Genomic DNA, 19,172 nt, shown 5'->3' with positions numbered 1-19,172 from the left:
TCTAAGCAAACAGCTGGAGGCAGGGCTTTCTCCTATAGAGCTCCATTTTTATGGAACGGTCTGCCTACCCATGTCAGAGACGCAAACTCGGTCTCAACCTTTAAGTCTTTACTGAAGACTCATCTCTTCAGTGGGTCATATGATTGAGTGTAGTCTGGCCCAGGAGTGGGAAGGTGAACGGAAAGGCTCTGGAGCAACGAACCACCCTTGCTGTCTCTGCCTGGCCGGTTCCCCTCTTTCCACTGGGATTCTCTGCCTCTAACCCTATTACAGGGGCTGAGTCACTGGATTACTGGGGCTCTCTCATGCCTTCCCTGCAGGGGGTGCGTCACCTGAGTGGGTTGATTCACTGATGTGGTCATCCTGTCTGGGTTGGCACCCCCCCTTGGGTTGTGCCATGGCGGAGATCTTTGCGGGCTATACTCAGATTTGTCTCAGGATGGTAAGTTGGTGGTTGAAGATATCCCTCTAGTGGTGTGGGGGCTGTGCTTTGGCAAAGTGGGTGGGGTTATATCCTTCCTGTTTGGCCCTGTCCGGGGTGTCCTCGGATGGGGCCACAGTGTCTCCTGACCCCTCCTGTCTCAGCCTCCAGTATTTATGCTGCAGTAGTTTATGTGTCGGGGGGCTGGGGTCAGTTTGTTATATCTGGAGTACTTCTCCTGTCCAATTCGGTGTCCCGTGTGAATCTAAGTGTGCGTTCTCTAATTCTCTCCTTCTCTCTCTCGGAGGACCTGAGCCCTAGGACCATGCCCCAGGACTACCTGACATGATGACTCCTTGCTGTCCCCAGTCCACTTGGCCGTGCTGCTGCTCCAGTTTCAACTGTTCTACCTTATTATTATTCGACCATGCTGGTCATTTATGAACATTTGAACATCTTGGCCATGTTCTGTTATAATCTCCACCCGGCACAGCCGGAAGAGGACTGGCCACCCCACATATACTCTCTCTAATTCTCTTTCTTTCTCTCTCTCGGAGGACCTGAGCCCTAGGACCATGCCCCAGGACTACCTGACATGATGACTCCTTGCTGTCCCCAGTCCACCTGGCCGTGCTGCTGCTCCAGTTACAACTGTTCTATCTTATTATTATTCGACCATGCTGGTCATTTATGAACATTTGAAGATCTTGGCCATGTTCTAGTATTATCTGCACCCGGCACAGCCGGAAGAGGACTGGCCACCCCACATATGCTCTCTCTAATTATTTTTCATTCTCTCTCTCGGAGGACCTGAGCCCTAGGACCATGCCCCAGGACTACCTGACATGATGACTCCTTGCTGTCCCCAGTCCACCTGGCTGTGCTGCTGCTCCAGTTTCAACTGTTCTGCCTTATTATTATTCGACCATGCTGGTCATTTATGAACATTTGAACATCTTGGCCATGTTCTGTTATAATCTCTACCCGGCACAGCCAGAAGAGGACTGGCCACCCCACATAGCCTGGTTCCTCTCTAGGTTTCTTCCTAGGTTTTGGCCTTTCTAGGGAGTTTTTCCTAACCACCGTGCTTCTACACCTGCATTGCTTGCTGTTTGGGGTTTTAGGCTGGGTTTCTGTACAGCACTCTGAGATATCAGCTGATGTACGAAGGGCTATATAAATTTGATTTGATTTGAAACAAAGTGTGCCCCCCTCTGCCCTCTTCCCCCGACACCTAGGTGATTTAGCGTTGAAAAACAGAAGCATATGCAGAAATGTACCTCATTCCTACTGTGAATATGGTAAAGGATCTTTGATCTTATGGGCTATTTTGCTTCCACTGGTCCTGGGGCCCTTGTTAGAGTCAACGGCATCATGAACTTTACCAAGTACCAGGACATTTTATCCAAAAACCCGGTTGCTTCTGCCAGGAAACTGACACTTGGCCGCAAGGGGATATTCAAGCAAGACAATAACCCCAAGCACTAATCAAAATCCACAAATAAATTGTTAATTGATCACAAAATCAACATTTTGCAATGGCCATCTCAGTCTCCGAACTTGAACCCCATTGAAAACTTGTGGTTTGAATTGAAGAGGGCAGATAAAAGATATCAAGGATCTGGAAAGATTATGTATGGAGGAACAGTCTATGATCCCGCCCAACGTATTCTTCAATAACATAAAATATTGTAGAAAAAGGCTCAGTGTCGTTAAAGGGAGGGTCCTAGAGTATTGAAAACAGGGGTGACAATAATTTTGAACACTATCTTTTAATTACTTGTTAAATAAAATATATTTCCCTGAACAGTTGCTAGTATAAAATAATATAATTTCCCCTTTTTTTGCATACAATGTAGCTCAGTGTTCGTATTATTTACTTTATACAGTCTTTTTTGCTCATCTATTATCAAGGGTGCCAATAATTACGGACCTGACTGTATAAATGACAGAATTTGAGATAAACATGTACCACATGGCAACACCATATCAAAGTATTGGCCATATTAAAAACAATCAAAATGGAACATGTGCTCCTACATACAATAAATCTCCCTCTGTAAGAACAGAGTTCTCGCCTAAAGTAAAGCAACTACCCACAAGCAGAATTGTTGGAACATAATAGCTATGATAATCAGATAGCTATTGGCTGGTGTGGCCTGCTGTTTAGATAATAGAGCTTACATAACCACAGTGGGCTTTCCTGCTTGCTCACTTCGTATGCTCACAGAGAGTCAAGCTTTACACTCTCTGTCTCTGTCTGTCTTACACACACACACGCACACAGACACACACACGCACACAGACACACACACAAACACACACATGCACACAGTAACCGCAGTTGCCACGGCAACCTTACAAACCATCACTGTCGCTTAGAGAGGGAGATAGAAGCAGAAGGAGGGAGGAGGGTGGACTTTTCTTCATGTTCCAACAACAAGATGGGGAATTATCCTTGTCTGCAGCTCTTTTTCCATGTCTAACCAAAATATTCACTGTTCTTTGATACAGATACGGTAGAAGTGATGAAGAGCACTGCTCTAAAGTATTACCTCTGTTGGTAAAGGTACCCGAGGTATAGTGAATCTGGAATAGTTACCACTGGTATTGATTTAAGTGAAGTGGAAAGGGCCAAATGCAGCAAACCAGAAGCCTGCTTCTCTATTGCATCTCTACACTCTTTATTTCAACCTCATCACTCCCTCCACTGACCGAAGAGTAATGTGACTGTTTGACCGAATGGCTGCTGAGACACTGAAGACACATAATCTCATTCTAACTTTCTTTAGCATATGAACTATGGGTACAACAAAATCAAACCAGAAACATCAACCCAACCTATCAGAATAATCCGTCTGATATTGCTATAACGCAGTGCTTTGTGGTGGTACATGTGCTTTCCATGTTTGCTGTGAAGGAGAGTAACGAAATAATAATGTTCACGGCTACTTCAATATGCCATAAAAGCTATCAGGCCGCTACTCTGAGGACCAATAGCCAATTGTTTTGGTTGCTTCCATTGTATTTCTCACTGCTTTAATCTATCATTATGTTTTGAATGAATATAGATCATGCAGCCAATGTTGCTTACTGTGGTAATCTCTCAGAGAAACATAGACTGTAATAGATTTATGTTAATTAAACCCAGTCAAAATTTGCTTAACTGCCACTTCATCAAACAGTGTAATCACTGGCTCCTGTCAGTGATTACCATCGGACTTCCTTCCACTGCCTGCGCTGCAGCTACGTATATCTTTTCACTGAAATGCACAAAGCTTAAAAAAATCGAACTGGTTCATTCTGACACCAAATCTCACTTTGTTTGATCTATATATCTTTGTCTTTACCCTAGTGGTATGCCAGAGATGTGGTATGCTAGGTACCAAAAATAAGATAACAAAATCAGCTGGGATGTGTTAGGGCCTGCTGACTGCCCCTCCAGAGTCAGCCAGCCAGCAAAGCCTTCCTCTCTTGGACATTTTAAACAGTTAAGAAACAATGAACAGCAGTATATTGAGATCTAAATGATAACACCAGATCCAATCAGTCAACTCCTCAACACTGTGGGTTCTCAAGTAAGAGCAGTATTTATTAACAGCTGATAAAGACCATTGGGAGATTTGAATGATCAAGCAATTTCCACTGCTTCCAACTTTCCCCCCTCTCATCATCTCCTGAGAAACCTTTTGTTGTAAATGCCCACAGGCATGAGAGAGGCAGAAAATATGAATTGTAAAACTTTTTTTTTTTATTCAAATAGAGAAGATCATTCACATTTTACAACCCACACAATTACATGAGTATTTTATTGGCCTTTTATCATTGTAGGCTCGACCCTAACTTATGTGCTCTCTGTCACCACTGAGTCTGCAAATGGCAAATGGCCCAGAAAAAACAAGGGGAAAAACTCAAGGGCCTGTCAGCCCTTCAAGAGGCCAAAATGCCTCTCTCTCTCTCTCTCTTACAGCATCAAGCGGACTGACTATTGAAATGTGTGTTAGGGATTCTATTGTATCCATGTTTGGAATTTATCTGAGACTTGTCCCCTGAGGAGAACTCTGATGCTATCTATATGGACGTATGATCTCTGTGGTAACTTGTATTCGTTCAGAGTGAATCTCAACACTGCATGCACATTTTTTGCACATTTTTTTTTACATTCCTGTTACTGAGCATTTCTCCTTTGCCAAGATAATCCATTCACCTGACAGGTGTGGCATATCAAGAAACCGATTAAAAAACACGATTATTACACAGGTGTACCTTGTGCTGGGAACAATAAAAGGCCACTCTACTCAACGCAATGCCACAGATGTCTTAAGTTCTGAGGGAGCGTGCAATTGGAATGCTGACTGCGATAATGTCCACCAGAGCTGTTTCCACACAATTGAATGTTCATTTCTCTACCATAAGCTGCTTCCAACATTGTTTAAGAGAATTTGGCAGTATGTCCAGCCAGCCTCACAAATGCAGACCATGTGTAACCACAGCAGCTCAGGACCTCCACATCTGATTTCTTCACCTGCAGGATTGTCTGAGACCAGCCACCCGGACAGCTGATGAAACTCTGGGTTTGCACAACTGAAGAAGATCTGCTTAAACTGTCAGAAACGTCGTTTTAGAGAATTTGGCCTCACAACCGCAGACCACGTGCATAAACCGTCTCAGGGAATCTGCGTGCTCGTTGTCCTCACCAGTGTCTTGACCTGACTGCAGTTCTGCGCCGTAACTGACGTCAGTGGGAAAATGCTCACCTTTGATGGCCACTGACATGCCAGAGAAGTGTGCTCTTCACGGATGAATCCCAATTTCAACTGTACCGGACATATGGCACACTGTGTGTGTGGCGTCTTGTGGGTGAGCGGGTTGCTGATGTCAACCCCATGGTGGCGGTGGGGTTATGGTGTGGGTAGGCATAAGCTACGGACAACAAACACAATTGGATTTTATTTTTTTATTTTTTTTATTTCACCTTTATTTAACCAGGTAGGCTAGTTGAGAACAAGTTCCCATTTGCAACTGCGACCTGGCCAAGATAAAGCATAGCAGTGTGACACAGACAACAACACAGAGTTACACATGGAGTAAACAATTAACAAGTCAATAACACAGTAGAAAAAAGGGGAGTCTATATACATTGTGTGCAAAAGGCATGAGGAGGAAGGCGAATAATTACAATATTGCAGATTAACACTGGAGTGATAAATGATCAGATGGTCATGTACAGGTAGAGATATTGGTGTGCAAAAGAGCAGAAAAGTAAATAAATAAAAACAGTATGGGGATGAGGTAGGTGAAAATGAGTGGGCTATTTACCAGTAGACTATGTACAGCTGCAGTGATCGGTTAGCTGCTCAGATAGCAGATGTTTGAAGTTGGTGAGGGAGATAAAAGTCTCCAACTTCAGGGATTTTTGCAATTCGTTCCAGTCACAGGCAGCAGAGTACTGGAACGAAAGGCGGCCAAATGAGGTGTTGGCTTTAGGGATGATCAGTGAGATACACCTGCTGGAGCGCGTGCTACGGATGGGTGTTGCCATCGTGACCAGTGAACTGAGATAAGGCGGAGCTTTACCTAGCATGGACTTGTAGATGACCTGGAGCCAGTGGGTCTGGCGACGAATATGTATGAGGGCCAGCCGACTAGAGCATACAAGTCGCAGTGGTGGGTGGTATAAGGTGCTTTAGTGACAAAACGGATGGCACTATGGTAAACTGCATCCAGTTTGCTGAGTAGAGTGTTGGAAGCAATTTTGTAGATGACATCGCAGAGGATCGGTAGGATAGTCAGTTTTACTAGGGTAAGTTTGGCGGCGTGAGTGAAGGAGGCTTTGTTGCGGAATAGAAAGCCGACTCTTGATTTGATTTTCGATTGGAGATGTTTGATATGAGTCTGGAAGGAGAGTTTACAGTCTAGCCAGACACCTAGGTACTTATAGATGTCCACATATTCAAGGTCGGAACCATCCAGGGTGGTGATGCTCGTCGGGCATGCGGGTGCAGGCAGCGATCGGTTGAAAAGCATGCATTTGGTTTTACTAGCGTTTAAGAGCAGTTGGAGGCCACGGAAGGAGTGTTGTATGGCATTGAAGCTCGTTTGGAGGTTAGATAGCACAGTGTCCAAGGACGGGCCGGAAGTATATAGAATGGTGTCGTCTGCGTAGAGGTGGATCAGGCAATCGCCCGCAGCAAAAGCAACATCATTGATATATACAGAGAAAAGAGTCGGCCCGAGAATTGAACCCTATGGCACCCCCATAGAGACTGCCAGAGGACCGGACAGCATGCCCTCCGATTTGACACTCTGAACTCTGTCTGCAAAGTAATTGGTGAACCAGGCAAGGCAGTCATCCGAAAAACCGAGGCTACTGAGTCTGCCGATAAGAATATGGTGATTGACAGAGTCGAAAGCCTTGGCAAGGTCGATGAAGACGGCTGCACAGTACTGTCTTTTATCGATGGCGGTTATGATATCGTTTAGTACTTTGAGTGTGGCTGAGGTGCACCCGTGACCGGCTCGGAAACCAGATTGCACAGCGGAGAAGGTACGGTGTGATTCGAGATGGTCAGTGAACTAGTTGTTGACTTGGCTTTCGAAAGACCTTAGATAGGCAGGGCAGGATCGATATAGGTCTGTAACAGTTTGGGTCCAGGGTGTCTCCCCCTTTGAAGAGGGGGATGACTGCGGCAGCTTTCCAATCCTTGGGGATCTCAGACGATATGAAAGAGAGGTTGAACAGGCTGGTAATAGGGGTTGCGACAATGGCGGCGGATAGTTTCAGAAATAGAGGGTCCAGATTGTCAAGCATTTTATGGATTGCAATTTGAATACACAGAGATACCATGATGATATCCTGAGGCCCATTGTTGTGCCATTCATCCACCGCCATCACCTCATGTTTCTACATGATAATGCACGGCCCCATGTTGCAAGGATCTGTACAAAATTCCTGGAAGCTGAAAATGTCCCAGTTCTTCCATGGCCTGCATACTCACCAAACAGGTCACCCATTGAGCATGTTTGGGATGCTCTGGATCGACGTGTACGACAGCGTGTTCCAGTTACCACCAATATCCAGCTTCACACAGCCATTGAAGAGGAGTGGGACAACATTCCACAGGCTACAACCAACAGCCTGATGAACTCTATGCGAAGGAGATGTGTCGCTCTGCATGAGGCAAATGGTGGTCACATGAGATACTGACTGGTTTTAGATCCATGCCACTACCTTTTTTTAAAGGTATCTGTGACCAACAGATGCATATCTGTATTCCCAGTCATGTGAAATCTGTAGATTTGGGCCTAATTTATTTATTTTAATTGACTGATTTTCTTAAATTAACTGTATCTCAGTAAAATCTTTGAAATTGTTGCATGTTACATTTATATTTTAGTTTAGTTTATTTTCCTTTGACAGACAATTCTCAGAACTTTCTTGATAGCCAATTCCTGTAACTCAACTATAGTCTCTATGAATCCTCTTAATGGAGTCAGATATTCAGTTTTAATTGACTTTGATCTTATTAATGGCATAGTCCTGTCAAGGGAATTATGTTAGTTATACAGTGCCTTCGCAAAGTATTCAGACCGCTTGAACTTTTCCACATTTTGTTAGGTTACAGCCCTATAAAAAAATTGATTAAATATTTTTTTCCCTTTATCAATCTACACACTTTTGGAAGGTGAACATTCTGAGCGTTCTAAGGTCCTGAGCGCTCTGGAGTCGGTTTTCATCAAGAATCTCTCTGTAATTTGCTCCGTTGATTTTTGCCTTGATCGTGTCTAGTCTCCCAGTCCCTGCTGCTGAAAAATATCCCCACAGCACGATGCTGCCACCACCAACCTTCACCGTAGGGATGGTGCAAGGGTACCTCCAGATGTGATGCTTGGCATTCAGGCCAAAGAGTTTAATCTTGGTTTCATCAGACCAGAGATTCTTGTTTCTCATGGTCTGAGAGTCCTTTAGGTGCCTTTTGGCAAACTCCAAGCAGGCTGTCATGTGCCTTTTACTAAGGAGTATCTTCCGTCTGTCCACTCTACCATAAAGGCTTAATTGGTGGAGTGCTGCAGAGATGGTTGTCCTTCTGGAAGGTTCTCCCATCTCCACAGAGGAACTCTGGAGCTCTGTCAGAGTGACCAGCGGTTTCTTGATCACCTCCCTGACCAAGGCCCTTCCTACCTGATTGCTCGGTTTGGCTGGGCAGCCAGCTCTAGGAAGATTTTTTTTGGTAACCTTCCTCAGATCTGTTCCTCGACACAATCCTGTCTCGGAGCTCTACGGACAATTCCTTCGACCTCGTGGCTTGGTTTTTGCTCTGACATGCACTGTCAACTGTGGGACCTTATTTAGACAGGTACGTGCCTTTCCAAATCATGTCCAATCAATTGAATTTACCACAGGTAGACTCAAATCAAGTTGTAGAAACATCTCAAAGATGATCAATGGAAACAGGATGCACCTGAGCTCAATTTCGAGTCTCATAGCAAATGGTCTGAACACTTATGTAAATAAGGTATGTCTGTTTTTTGTCTTTAATAAAGTTGCAGAAATGTCTAAAAACCTGTTATCGCTTTGTCATTATGGAGTATTGTGTGTAGATTTCTGAGGAAATTGTTTTTTTAAAATCAATTTCAAATCAAATCAAATTGTATTTGTCACATACATGGTTAGCAGATGTTAATGCGAGTGTAGCGAAATGCTTGTGCTTCTAGTTCCGACAATGCAGTAATAACCAATGAGTAATCTAACCTAACAATTTCACAACAGCTACCTGTGTAAAGGGATGAAGAATATGTACATAAAGATATATGAATGAGTGATGGTATAGAACGGCATAGGCAAGATGCAGTAGGTGGTATAGAGTACAGTATATACATATGAGATGAGTAATGTAGGGTATGTAAACATTATATTAAGTGGCATTGTTTAAAGTGGCTCGTGATACATTTTTTTTACATGTATGGCAGCAGCCACTCAATGTTAGTGGGGGCTGTTTAACAGTCTGATGGCCTTGAGATAGAAGCTGTTTTTCAGTCTCTCGGTCCAAGCTTTGATGCACCTGTACTGACCTCGCCTTCTGGATGATAGTGGGGTGAACAGGCAGTGGCTCGGGTGGTTGTTGTCCTTGATGATCTTTATGGCCTTCCTGTGACATCGTGTGGTGTAGGTATAGAAAACTAAATTACTACAACTACAATACCTCTTTCGCCACCTGGCTTGGATCCTTAGTCGACACGTGTCTTGTTATGTCTGTTCCTGTCCTTTCTCTTGATTCTCTCTCTCTGCTGGTCTTTTTAGGTTACCTTCTCTGTCTCTCATTCCTCAGCTGTTCTACATCTGCCCTAACTAGCTCTTTCACTCTTCACACCTGTTCTCTCTTCCCCTCTGATTAGGTCTCTATTTCTTTCTCTGTTCCTGCTACTTTCAGTGTCTGATTCTTGTTTGTGTTTTTTGATGCCAGAAGCAAGCTGTCGTCTCGTTTGCTTCCACCTTGTCCTGTCCTGTCGGAGTCTGCCTGGCTGAAGCATCCTGCACTATACTAACGTTCTTTTTGTTCCCCTGACAACGTTGGAAGAGGATTTATGCCATTCCTGTATTTTCATTAAAGAACTCTGTTTTCTGTTAAAACCGCTTTTGGGTCTTCACTCAAGTTCATAACAGAAGAATCAGACCAAGAATGGACCCAGCGGCTCCGGACCCTTTTCACTCCGCCGTCGAGATCCAGGGAGCGATGCTAGGCAGACATGAGGAGGAATTGTCTGCTGCTCAACATGCCGTTGAGACCCTGGCCGTCCAAGTCTCCGACCTCACAAGACAGGTTCACCAACTCCACCTCGATCCACCGCCCACTTCCAGGGTTTCCGAGTCTCCGGAGCCCAGGATCAACAACCCGCCGTGTTACTCTGGGGAGCCCACTGAGTGCCGCTCATTCCTCACTCAGTGTGATGTGGTGTTCTCTCTCCAGCCCAACACCTACTCCAGGAGCGCAGCCCGCATCGCCTACGTCATTTCTCTCCTTACCGGACGGGCGCGTGAGGTGGGGCACGGCAGTCTGGGAGGCGAGGGCTGAGTGTATTAACCAGTATCAGAACTTTAAGGAGGAGATGATACGGGTTTTTGACCGTTCTGTTTTTGGCGAGGAGGCTTCCAGGGCCCTGTCTTCCTATGTCAGGGGAATAGATCCATAACGGATTATTCTATTGAGTTTCGCACTCTCGCTGCCTCTAGTGACTGGAACGAGCCGGCTTTGCTCGCTCGTTTTCTGGAGGGTCTCCACGTCGAGGTTAAGGATGAGATCCTCTCCCGGGAGGTTCCTTCCAGTCTGGACTCCTTAATAGCTCTCGCTATTCGCATAGAGCGACGGTTTGATCTTCGTCGCCGAGCTCGTGGAAAGGAGCTCACGTTCTCCGTTGCTCCCCTCTCCACATCAATGCCACCTGCCGCTTCACTGCCACCCTCCTCCGCCGGCTCGGATGCTGAGCCTATGCAGCTGGGGGTATTCGCATCTCGGCCAAGGAGAGGGAACGGAGAATCACCAATCGCCTCTGTCTCTACTGCGGCTCCGCTGGTCATTTTGTCACCTCATGTCCAGTAAAAGCCAGAGCTCATCAGTAAGAGGAGGGCTACTGGTGAGCGCAACTACTCAGGCCTCTCCTTCTGGATCACGCACTACCTTTCCGGTCCATCTCCGCTGGCCCGGTTCATCTGCTTCCTGCAGTGCCTTGATAGACTCTGGGGCGGAGGGCTGTTTTATGGACGAGACCTGGGCTCGGGAACATGATATTCCTCTCAGACAGTTAGGGAGCCCAGGGCCTTGTTCGCTTTAGATGGTAGTTCTCTCCCCAAGATTCAGCGTGAGACGCTGCCTTTAACCCTCACTGTCTCTGGTAATCATAAGCGAAACCATTTCTTTTTTAATTTTTCGTTCACCTTTTACACCTGTTGTTTTGGGTCATCCCTGGCTAGTGCGCCCATAACCCTTCTATTAATTGGTCTAGTAATACTATCCTATCCTGGAATGTTTCTTGTCATGTAACCTGTTTAATGTCTGCTATCCCTCCTGTTTCCTCTGTCTCTTCTTCACAGGAGGAGCCTGGCGATTTGACAGGGGTGCCGGAGGAGTATCACGATCTGCGCACGGTGTTCAGTCGTTCCAAGGCCACTTCTCTCCCTCCACACCGGTCGTATGACTGTAGTATTGATCTCCTTCCGGGAACTACTCCCCCGGGTAGATTATATTCTCTGTCGGCTCCCGAACGTAAGGCTCTCGAGGATTATTTGTCGGTTTTCGCTCGACGCCGGTACCATAGTCTCCTCCTCCTCCCCGCCGGAGCGGGATTTTTTTTTGTTCAGAAGAAGGACGGGTCCCTGCGCCCATGCGTGGATTATCGAGGCTGAATGACATAACAGTTAAGAATCGTTATCCGCTTCCTCTTATGTCTTCAGCCTTCGAGATCCTGCAGGGAGCCAGGTTTTTCACCAAATTGGACCTTCGTAACGCCTACCATCTCGTGCGCATCAGGGAGGGGGACGAGTGGAAGACGGCGTTTAACACTCCGTTAGGGCACTTTGAATACCGGGTTCTTCCTTTCGGCCTCGTTAACGCTCCAGCTGTCTTTCAGGCACTAGTTAACGACGTCCTGAGAGACATGCTGAACATTTTTGTTTTCGTTTACATGGACGATATCCTGATTTTTTCACCGTCTCTCTCGATTCATGTTCAGCACGTGCGACGCGTCCTCCAGCGCCTTTTGGAGAACTGTCTTTATGTGAAGGCTGAGAAGTGCACTTTTCATGCCACCTCTGTCCCTTTTCTCGGTTCCGTTATTTCCGCTGAGGGCATTAAGATGGATCCCGCTAAAGTCCAGGCTGTCATTGATTGGCCCGTTCCTAAGTCACGCGTCGAGCTGCAGCGCTTTCTGGGCTTCGCTAATTTCTACCGTCGTTTCATCCGTAATTTCGGTCAGGTGGCAGCTCCTCTCACAGCCCTTACTTCTGTTAAGACGTGCTTTAAGTGGTCCGTTTCCGCCCAGGAGCTTTTGATCTTCTTAAGAATCGTTTTACATCCGCACCTATTCTTGTTACACCTGACATCTCTAGACAGTTTGTTGTTGAGGTTGACGCGTCAGAGGTGGGCGTGGGAGCCATTCTTTCTCAGCGCTCTCTCTCTGACGGCAAGGTCCATCCTTGCGCGTTTTTCTCTCATCGCTTATCGCCGTCAGAACGTAACTATGATGTTGGTAATCGCGAACTGCTCGCCATCCGCTTAGCCCTAGGCGAATGGCGACAGTGGTTGGAGGGGCGACCGTTCCTTTTGTCGTTTGGACTGACCATAGGAACCTTTGAGTACATCCGTTCAGCCAAACGACTTAATGCGCGTCAGGCTCGTTGGGCTCTGTTTTTCGCTCGTTTCGAGTTTGTTATTTCTTATCGTCCGGGCTCAAAAACACCAAGCCTGATGCTTTATCTCGTCTCTTCAGTTCTTCTGAGGTCTCCACCGACCCCGATGGGATTCTCCCTGAGGGGCGTGTTGTCGGGTTGACTGTCTGGGGAATTGAGAGGCAGGTAAAGCAAGCACTCGCTCACACTCCGTCGCCGCGAGCTTGTCCTAGAACCTTCTGTTCGTTCCCGTTCCTACTCGTCCGGCCGTTCTTCAGTGGGCCCACTCTGCCAAGTTAGCCGGCCACCCCGGCGTTCGGGGTACGCTCGCTTCCATTCGCCAGCGTTTCTGGTGGCCCACTCGGGAACGTGACGCGTCGATTTGTCGCCGCTTGTTCGGTCTGCGCGCAGACTAAATCTGGGAACTCTCCTCCTGCCGGCCGTCTCAGACCGCTTCCCATTCCCTCTCGACCGTGGTCTCACATCGCTTTAGATTTTATCACCGGACTGCCTTCATCAGCGGGGAAGACAGTTATTCTTACGGTTGTCGATAGATTCTCTAAGGCGGCTCATTTCATTCCTCTCGATAAGCTCCTTCTGCTAAGGAGACGGCTCAGATCATTATCGAGAATGTTTTCCGAATTCATGGCCTTCCGTCTGACGTCGTTTCCGACAGAGGTCCGCAGTTCACGTCTCAATTTTGGAGGGAGTTTTGCCGTTTGATTGGGGCTTCCGTCAGTCTCTCGTCCGGCTTTCATCCCCAGTCTAACGGCCAAGCCGAACGGGCCAATCAGACTGTTGGTCGCATTTACGCAGTCTTTCTTTTCGTAACCCTGCGTCTTGGTCAGAACAGCTCCCTGGGCAGAGTACGCCCACAACTCGCTTCCCTCGTCTGCTACCGGTCTATCCCCTTTTCAGTGTAGCCTCGGGTACCAGCCTCCGCTGTTCTCATCTCAGCTCGCCGAGTCCTGCGTCCCCTCCGCTCAGGCTTTTGTCCAGCGTTGCGCAGCGCACCTGGAAGGGGGTCAGGTCGGCACTTTGCCGTAATAGGGCGCAGACTGTGAGGGCCGCTAATAGCGTAGGACCAAGAGTCCTAGATATTGTTGCGGTCAGAGAGTATGGCTCTCCACTCAGAACCTTCCCCTTAAGACAGCTTCTCGCAAGTTGGCCCCGCGGTTCATTGGTCCGTTCCGTATTTCCCAGGTCATTAATCCTGTCGCAGTGCGACTTCTTCTCCCGCGCTATCTTCGTCGCGTTCACCCGGTCTTCCATGTCTCCTGTGTTAAGCCTGTTCTTCGCGCCCCGCTCGTCCCTCCCCCCCATCCTTGTCGAGGGCGCACCCATCTACAGGGTTCGTAAGATTTTGGACATGCGCCCTCGGGGCCGTGGTCATCAGTACCTAGTGGATTGGGAGGGGTACGGTCCTGAGGAGAGGAGTTGGGTTCCCTCTCGGGACGTGCTGGACCGTTCGCTGATCGATGATTTCCTCCGTTGCCGCCAGGTTTCCTCCTCGAGTGCGCCAGGAGGCGCTCGGTGAGTGGGGGGGGGGTACTGTCATGTCTTGTTATGTCTGTTCCTGTCCTTTCTCTTGATTCTCTCTCTCTGCTGGTCTTTTTAGGTTACCTTCTCTGTCTCTCATTCCTCAGCTGTTCTACATCTGCCCTTGTTTGTGTTTTTTGTTTTTTGATGCCAGAAGCAAGCTGTCGTCTCGTTTGCTTCCACCTTGTCCTGTCCTGTCGGAGTCTGCCTGGCTGAAGCATCCTGCACTATACTAACGTTCTTTTTGTTCCCCTGACAACGTTGGAAGAGGATTTATGCCATTCCTGTATTTTCATTAAAGAACTCTGTTTTCTGTTAAAACCGCTTTTGGGTCTTCACTCAAGTTCATAACACGATCACTGCAGCTGTACATAATCCATCTGTAAATTGCCCACCCAATCTACCTACCTCATCCCCATACTGTTTTTATTTTATTTACTTTTCTGCTCTTTTGCATACCAGTATCTCTACTTGCACATCATCATCTGCTCATTTATCACCCCAGTGTTAATCTGCTAAATTGTAATTATTCGCTCCTATGGCCTATTTATTGCCTACCTCCTCATGCCCTTTGCACACAATGTATATAGACTTTCTTTTCTCTACTGTGTCATTGACTTCTTTGTGTTATTGGCTTGTTTATTGTTTACTCCATGTGTAACTCTGTGTTGTTGTCTGTGTCACACTGCTTTGCTTTATCTTGGCCAGGTCGAACTTGTTCTCAACTAGCCTACCTGGTTAAATAAAGGTGATACAAATACATAAAATATGATTATTTTATGACTCATTTACATGTATCAGCTGATATCGTCCATAAAGAGAAAAAAGGAGAAAATGGAAAGACGGAGGAAAGAGATTGATATGTTTGGCCTGCCCTCCAGATCCGAGCCAGAGAGTTACAGGATGAGTCAAGAAGCGGGGGACAGATATCTCTCAGAGCAGTTTCATAGCAGGATCATTTCTAGTTCACTCTTTGACCCAACCTTTAGTGGGCATGTTATGAGTGGATCCATTTGAGCTCCCATTTTCGTAGGATTTTTTGTCTGTTATTTATAAAATAACAGTATCAGAAACTACAGTGTAATGATTTCTTACATTACAACTCAAGGCCAGACAAACTCTCACTGCACCCTGTGCGATGAAAAATAGAACACTATGCAACAAACAAACCATACTTTTAATTTAAATTGTCTTTGTGCAAATCATACAAGCTCATTCACACGTCATACAGTACAACACCCTGCATTTATTGAACTCTTAGGTCCGTATACAACCAGTTTCAAGGATGCCATATACAGAAGTATTGTTCCAGAAAACATCCTGAAATGTGCTTAGTGTTGGCATTTTGTTGGCAGCATTTTTTAACAAGGTCCTGTATTTTGTAACGTGTGTGCACAGCTTCTGACAAGCTGCCAAATTCGGTCATGTCTATCTCTCTTTAGGGCTGCCCTGTTAGGTTCCGGTGTGAACCAGGTGTGGAGACTTGCTTCTCACCCCACTAAGTCACTTAGCTGCTTTTCTGCCACCTCCAAAAAGAGCCTTAGAAAATCCTCACTGCAACTTCTTTGAAACAGTGTTTTCATTTATGAAAATGCCTGTTTGTGTTTATCCTTTTATTCTGACCACCATGTCTTGCTTCCAAATTGTCTCGGACAGTTTTGTTTTGTCTGAGTGAGATTCAAGCAGACTGGTAAACATAACCTTCAAATATTTTTGGGGCATTGTCTGCAAGCAAGACGCACAATACATCTGGTATTTGGACTGGAAGTAATTAATCTGGAATTCTGGATAGGGCAGTGCATTTGATTTCAGTAACACATGGATATGCACTCAGGTCAAGCCAAATTGAATGCATTAAAGCTAGACTAACCAATAAACTAACCAGCAATTTGAAGCACGAAAAACATACAGATCTTTTTCAACTCACAATGGATACCGTGAGTAAGCTTGTGTCAAATAGTGTGTGTGTGTAATATGTGTGTGTTTTCATATCAATGCTAAAGGAAATACATGTGTGCTATCTGTAACCTGTGTGCACACCTGGCTGCACTGTGCCTCATAGTTTTATTCCACACTGAAGACTATGGCCTCTTTACTGCTTGTGTAATCAGGCAAAAGTGTCTGCAGACAGTGTTTTCAATGGTCTATGTGGTTACACAACCAGGGATGCACCTGCCTTTTCCTATTGGTAATGAAATCTGATCTTATTTGCATCTCCCCCACAATAAGCCTATTGTGCAGGCCATAACCTAACAAAAGGCTGTGGGGCAACACCATGGTGCACACAAGGGCTGAATCTAGATTAATTGAATTATATCGCCTTGTCTGTTTTCCCTCATGCCTTTCAATGACTCCCTCTCAAACCTCAGTGGAAAATAAGGTAAAAAAGACAAGAAGAGGAGACAAGCACATATGAATGCATTATTATGATAAGAGATGAAACATCCTTGTTCACTTCTGAATAAACCATTAACTGCTAATGCAAATCAGAGGTAACATGTAACGGGATGATGAGCATATGGACTTTGCTACTGTATGAAATTGCTATAATTACTATAATTGTCATAGTTAATACAACACCCACACACAAATTAAATATGTATTATTAAACTGGAGCAACATTTCAGTTTAAAGTTTCAGTTTGACAGTTTGAATTTCAGTGGAATCTGTGATTAGGAAACGAAGAGAAGGAAAAGTTGATGAATTAAACCTATAATTTATATGTCTGATGCTGCTTACCTGTAGCCTCCACCATGCCCTCCAGAATGACCACAATCTCCAGGTCCTCTTTGTCAAGGTCGGCCTGGGAGATCTCCCAGAAGGGGCTGTTCTGATTGATTTCATGACAGATGATGAGCGGGGACACCAGGAAGAGCCTGTCATCCCCCGTGTCATAACCCACATTCATGTCTGTCTGGTTGAGGGGTATGAACTCCCCTTCCTTGGTCTGCTTGGACTTGATCAGCTTGGCCCTGATTGAGGCCTCCACGATGTGCGAGTTCCGAAGGTCCCCCACCCTGAACATCAGACACAGCCGGCCATCCCTTACGGAGATGACAGCGCTGGTGGAGAACACTAATGTTTCTGCCCGCTTCTTCGGTTGTGAGATCTTGACAAACATGCAGCCCACCATGAAGGCATTAACTATGGACCCCAGCACTGACTGAATCAACAGCAGAAGGATCCCCTCGGGGCATTGGTCTGTTATAACCCTATAGCCGTACCCTATGGTTGTCTCTGTCTCTATGGAGAAGAGAAAAGCTGAGACAAAACCGTTGAGATTATTGACACAGGGAGTCCACTGGTTGTCCCCTATGTGTTCCAGGTCACCACGGACATAGGCGATGAGCCACCATGCGAAGCCAAATAAGAGCCATGTCACTGTGTACACCAAGACAAAGATGAAGAGGTTGAACCTCCACTTGAGGTCCACCAGTGTGGTGAAGATGTCCGTCAGGTAGCGATAGGTCTCCTGGACGTTGCCATGGTGGACATTACATTTGCCGTCCTTACGGACGTACCTCTGGATCTTCCTCTTTGCCCGCACCTGGTCTACCAGCTGCTTGGGCAGGTCCTCGCGAGCCTGCTTGGGTAGCTTGGGCTTTCGGGTGATGACTGCCGGACTTTCCACATCCTGCTCCATTGGGGCTTCAAGAAAGAGTCAAGCCTACAGGGAGAGAGAGAGAAGACAACAAAAGAAAAGGGCAGGTAAGACAGAGGCACAACTACTGAACTGCAACACCTTAAACTTTTAGATGGTAATTTCATCCCAAATCCCACAATGTCTCACTCCAAATGTTGTAGACAGATGGTAGGATTTTGCTGCAGTTTGACTTATCTTGTAAAATACAGACTTTCTTTTTCTCTTAGAAAACCTGTAAACTAACTTCCTAGTCTTCATACAGTGCAAGACAAGATATATTGAATGTCTATTTGACTCATTTGTTATTGCATAATGCACTGACAATCTTAGACAGATTTCAATCATGAGGGGACTTAAAGAGTAAAGAAAGTTAATCTGTCTAAAGGTTAATACACTGGTTCTCCAATGCTATTTTCTATACTCTCCAAATTGCATGATATTTACCAAAGCAATTTCCCATGCATTGAACACAGTTGTAACAACAGGTGGGGATACTGACAACGCACTTTTTTGAAGAGCCTCTTCAATTTACAACATTTTCTGTCGTGCTTCAAATTTTAAGAGGTTGGCGGAGTGTTATATGGAATTTTTCACCAGCTAAAAATATAATCATGGAGGAGGTACTGGTTAGGTCATCATGAGCTGAGAGGAGCGATGAGTAAGGTTATAGTGAGACTTCTACCCAACACTCTAACTATCTCCACATGGGGTCCTTTGAGGGCTGATGGACGGTCGTCCAGTTGAACCATGACCACCACCATCTTCTTGCTCAGTGCATTTCCAGATACCATCAGATTAGAGAGCTGTCACAATCCATTCCGTCTCTGAGAGAACTTCTAAGAAGAAAATAAATGCTTACAATGTTGTAATTAAAGCTAATCCATTCCACTTAGTCGGCTGGGTCAAGAATCCAATGAGGGTTTCTTCTACCTCATTTAGTCTCGACTGTAGTGAGAGGTTAAATTGGGATGACTAGATTATGGAATTGTTTGCAATATTTGTTGCTTTTCCACAATACTTTTCACAAGTATTTTTCTACACCCGCAATAACATCTGCTAAACACGTGTATGTGACCAATAAAATTTGATTTGATTTATCTATGCAATTCCACTTACTTTATTCTGCTGTCACAGGACTTTTTTTTCTATCCAAAGTACTATATTTATTGAAGGTCTCTAAGCTCAAG

General features: G+C 45.8%; 1 protein-coding gene across 1 annotated transcript in view; it reads right to left on the bottom strand.

The window, feature by feature from the left end:
* Nucleotides 1-19,172, bottom strand: part of kcnj6 (potassium inwardly rectifying channel subfamily J member 6) — a 94,607-nt gene that overhangs the window by 5,156 nt on the left and 70,279 nt on the right. The window contains exon 2 of the mRNA XM_064981884.1: nucleotides 17,082-18,009. Within this exon, the coding sequence (XP_064837956.1) occupies nucleotides 17,082-17,985 (904 nt within the window). The 5' untranslated portion in view covers nucleotides 17,986-18,009. The remainder of the gene's footprint in view (nucleotides 1-17,081; nucleotides 18,010-19,172) is intronic.

The sequence above is a fragment of the Oncorhynchus masou genome, chromosome 12 (genome assembly GCF_036934945.1).
Source record: "Oncorhynchus masou masou isolate Uvic2021 chromosome 12, UVic_Omas_1.1, whole genome shotgun sequence".
In the NCBI taxonomy this organism is placed as follows: Eukaryota; Metazoa; Chordata; class Actinopteri; order Salmoniformes; family Salmonidae; genus Oncorhynchus; species Oncorhynchus masou.
The sequence above is the reverse complement of the archived record's forward strand: the minus strand, read 5'-3'. Positions and strand labels throughout refer to the sequence as shown.